General features: G+C 37.7%; 1 protein-coding gene across 1 annotated transcript; it reads right to left on the reverse strand.

The window, feature by feature from the left end:
• Window positions 1-1,940: 1,940 nt before the first annotated feature.
• Window positions 1,941-4,355, reverse strand: LOC125372409. The gene is made up of 2 exons (XM_048382350.1): window positions 3,025-4,355; window positions 1,941-2,604 (listed from the first exon to the last, which is right to left on the reverse strand). The coding sequence occupies exons 1-2, from the start codon at window positions 3,858-3,860 to the stop codon at window positions 2,466-2,468; spliced, it is 975 nt and encodes a 324-aa protein (XP_048238307.1). The 5' UTR covers window positions 3,861-4,355; the 3' UTR covers window positions 1,941-2,465.
• Window positions 4,356-4,806: the final 451 nt, after the last annotated feature.

A 4,806-nucleotide genomic window follows, 5' to 3' on the forward strand; every position in this document is an offset into this window, starting at 1 on the left:
GAACTGCTGGAATAAGGCAGGACATAAAGGCAAAATTGAAGTCCTGCCTCTTGTCATTCAGTCCTGTAGAGAGTACGTTGTCGCTCTGAACCTAAATGCATAGATCTAAACTAGGGGTGACTATTGGTCTGGAAATCACTATTGCGATAACTATTGATATTGCAAGCAACTATTGCGATAACTATTGATATTGCAAGCAACTATTGCGATAATATCGAAAGTTTTCAGTGTGTCATTTTAGACGGATTTTAGAGTTGAATTAAACCTTGGAACTGAAGTTTCCTTTGAATGTGATAACCATAACAAATAAAAAGTAAAGTTTGAGATAATTATGACTGATTTTTTTTTTCTTAACCCTAATAATTTAAGAAAAAGAAACTTCCACATTACCATGTGTAAATTACTACGACTCAAAAAAAAATTTGAACAGCATTGCATGTATTTTATTGATATGGTAAATACAATCGAAACTATCGCTATTTCTAACTGAAATCGATACTATTGATCGGAAACTGATTTAAGAATCGATTTATTGACTTTAAGTGCTAACCAAAAGCAATATATCGATATTTCGATTGATCGTGACACCCCTAAACAGCTGAGACAGTTTCACTGGTCTAAAACTCCAATGAGCTCACATTAAGTGAAAGTCAATTCTTAAATGATTGTTATGTCATATCCGGCACATCACTGAACACGAATAACTTTTTAGAACTATTTTTTTACCAAAAATATCCACATCATTTAACCATTCTTAGTGCGCGTGGGGAATTCGGGCTCTAAACTGCATTTGGAACCGAACGCATAGCTTGGGTTTCAAATCTACATTTAGCGTCACATTTTCTGTCGTGACAAAACTAAACGCGACCTCTTTGGTAGTAGCGAAGATTATGAGCGAAGTGACATAGGATGAGTCCAATCATTTGAGTCGGTCGTCGATGTGAATAAAAAAACCACACACACGTCCGTCGCTATAATCTATAGGAAGCGACGTTAAACCCAATTTCACCTCACCTCAGCGTCGACAGATATTTTCCAAATTATTTCATTTTTTATATCAGTGATTTAATGATTTGATGTATTTCGCGGGGTAAGTCCCGTTTTATTACAATATAGATCTTGATTATCGATCAGATCGTCCCGAAAACGTGTATAACGTGCACGGGCATCAAAATGTTCGAACACGTTACACACTTAGACTATATGGGCCTTCAGATAAGAATAATGACACGCCACATAGTGGAAAAGTAAGAAAAATATTTATTCAGACCATAGTGTCACAGTTTAAGAAGCGACGTATCCAATACACACAACACAAACAAAAATAAACCATTCGTGTATTGTACTGGCCTTGAGCGGTTTTACTAATATAGTTCTAAAAGTATGTGATACATGGATATAACAACTGTCATGACATGCCAACGATGCCACTTCCGTCAATGTGTAAAATGTCATGAAAAGAACATGCTATGAAGTGATCACCACTAATACAAGTCAATGCTGCAATTACGTGTATTGTGTTTTGTTTTATCCAAGATGGCGGACGTTTGCGAGCGAAAACGTGTATAACGAAAAACGGATATAACGAACTGATTTCTCTGATCCCTCGTAGTTCGTTATATCCATGTTCTACTGTACACAAAATCAGAAATTACTAAAATTGATAAAGTTGAAAAATCAATATGCACATACTTATCACGTGTGGGTCAAGTTACCATTCCTTGTGCATCATTGGATATTTCAGAATATCGGTTACTGTGGAAATTACTGCAAAACAATATAAACAAAACAAACCCTTGACATTTACGATTCAGTATTGTTTGTTGTTTTTTTTTATTAACGCCGCACTCAGCAATATCCCAGCTATATGACGGCGTCTGTAAACAATCGAATCTGGACCAGACAATCGAGTGATTAACATCATGAGCATCGATCTACGAATTTGGGCTGCGATGACATTCATCAACCAAGTCACGGAGTCTGACCACCCGATTCCGGTAGTCTCCTCTTACGACAAGCATAGTCACCTTTTACAGCAAGCATGGGTTACTGAAGACCAATTCTATCGTATGTCTTCATGGATCTACGATTCAGTGGTGGTACTACGTGTTCGTGTAACCATGGCAGTTTGTATTGAGGTTGAGGGCCATACGCTTGGCATAGCCTATTTTTTGCGAAACATTTTTCTGACAAAAACTTGCGTCACAACAAAAACAAATGAAAAAGTTGTAAGGAATTGAATGACATTAATTGATACCTGAGTGCACAACAAAAACGTATGACCTGATAATGTCATCGGGTATATCCCAATATTATGGATACCAAAACAAATTTCCAGGTTGGTACAACAAATTTCATTAAAATATATTGTCTTCTCAAATGAAACCCCTCTTCAAAGCATAAATAATGTCCTGTTATCCAATAGCTGATATAGGGTTTACATGTCAGCTCGCACAGACGTAAATCTAGGTCAGTAGAGACGTGACGTGACAGTGATCAATGAGACAATAAACAAGCAACATGGGAGTTGAGACGTGACCACAGTAAACAAGCAACATGGGAGTTGAGACGTGACAGTGATCAACACAATAGTAAACAGGCAACATGGAAGTTGAGACGTGACAGTGATCAAAAGAACAGTAAACAGGCAACATGGGAGTTGAATCGTGACATCGATCAAAACAACAGTAAACAGGCAACATGGAAGTTGAGACGTGACAGTGATCAAAAGAACAGTAAACAGGCAACATGGGAGTTGAATCGTGACATCGATCAAAACAACAGTAAACAGGCAACATGGGAGTTGAAACGTGACAGTGATCAATAAGACAGTAAACAGGCAACATGGGAGTTGAATCGTGACATCGATCAAAACAACAGTAAACAGGCAACATGGGAGTTGAAACGTGACAGTGATCAATGAGACAGTAAACAGGCAACATGGGAGTTGAGACGTGACCACAGTAAACAAGCAGCATGGGAGTTGAGACGTGACAGTGATCAACACAATAGTAAACAGGCAACATGGAAGTTGAGACGTGACCACAGTAAACAAGCAGCATGGGAGTTGAGACGTGACAGTGATCAAAACAACAGTAAACAGGCAACATTGGAGTTGAAACGTGACAGTGATCAATGAGACAGTAAACAGGCAACATGGGAGTTGAGACGTGACGGTGATCTACACAATAGTAAACAGGCAACATGGGAGTTGAGACGTGACAATGATCAATGAGACAGTAAACAAGCAACATGGGAGTTGAGACGTGACGGTGATCTACACAATAGTTAACAAACAACATGTGAGTTGAGACATGACAGTGATCAATGAGACAGTAAACAGGCAACATGGGAGTTGAGACATGACTGTGATCAATGAGACAGTAAACAGGCAACATGGGAGTTGAGACATGACTGTGATCAATGAGACAGTAAACAGGCAACATGGGAGTTGAGACATGACAGTGATCAACACAACAGTAAACAGGCAACATGGGAGTTGAGACATGACAGTGATCAACACAGCAGTAAACAGGCAACATGGGAGTTGAGATGTGACAGTGATCAACACAACAGTAAACAGGCAACATGGGAGTTGAGACATGACAGTGATCAACACAACAGTAAACAGGCAACATGCGAGTTGAGACATGACAGTGAACAAAACAACAGTAAACAGGCAACATGGGAGTTGAGAAATGACAGTGATCAACACAGCAGTAAACAGGCAACATGGGAGTTGAGATGTGACAGTGATCAACACAACAGTAAACAGGCAACATTGGAGTTGAGACGCGACAGTGATCAAAACAACAGTAAACAGGCAAAATGGGAGTTGAGACTGATATCTGATTAAACATTACCCCTACTTAAAGCAATAAAATGTGTAACTCTAACAAGATAATGAAAATTTCAGCCAATGTGATCTTTTATTGAATTGATAATGTAAGGCATTTTACACATACAGAAGCCACACAACATGCTGACTACTTAATCCTGACATTTGGGTCATAGGTCAGGGTCGCATTACCTTATCATTTAGATGAATGGAGCATCTAACAATTGTCCTAGTGCATCTACTATTGTAAGCATCGTGAGAAACACAAGTAAACTGACTTTATTGTGGCATAGTTCCGTGACGTATGTCATATACACATTTAATATATGTAACATTCATATGAAACATATTTAATATGTGTAACATACATGTGAATCATACATTAGTAATTTACACTTTTAATATATATGTTACGTTCATATGAAGCACACACATGATATATATATATACATGTTTGTTTGTTTGATTAATTGATTGTTTGTTGTTTAATGCCGCACTCAGCAATATTCCAGCTATATGATGGAAGTCTGCAAATAATCGAGTCTGGACCAGACAATCCAGTGACTGAAATCATGAACATTAATCCACACAATTGGGATACGTTGACATGCATCAACCAAGTCAGAGAGTCTGACCATCGGATCCCTTTAGTCGCCGCTTATGACAAGCATAGTCGCCTCTTACGGCAAATATGGTTGCTGTTATATATATGTAACGTACATATGAATCAGATTTATGTAACATACACATTTAATGTATGTACCATTTACATGAAGCATTTAATATGTGTAGTGTACATATAAATCATACATCTATAATATACACGTTTCATGTATGTAACATTCATATCAAGCACACAGAGTTCATGTGTAACACATATATGAATCATACATATATGTAATATATATGTATCATACATATCAAGCACACATACTTATTATGTGTAACATACACATGAATCATATGTA

Source organism: Haliotis rufescens, unplaced genomic scaffold, assembly GCF_023055435.1.
Source record: "Haliotis rufescens isolate VD_foot unplaced genomic scaffold, xgHalRufe1.0.p SCAF_4, whole genome shotgun sequence".
NCBI classification, from domain to species: domain Eukaryota; kingdom Metazoa; phylum Mollusca; class Gastropoda; order Lepetellida; family Haliotidae; genus Haliotis; species Haliotis rufescens.

Coding starts and splice junctions, on each gene's coding strand:
- LOC125372409 (XM_048382350.1), bottom strand. CDS start 3,860: ATGTTTAATCAGATATCAGTCTCAACTCCCATTTTGCCTGTTTACTGT. Junction 2,605..3,024: donor GGTCACGTCTCAACTTCCAT/GTTGCCTGTTTA, acceptor CTCAACTTCCAT/GTTGCCTGTTTACTATTGTG.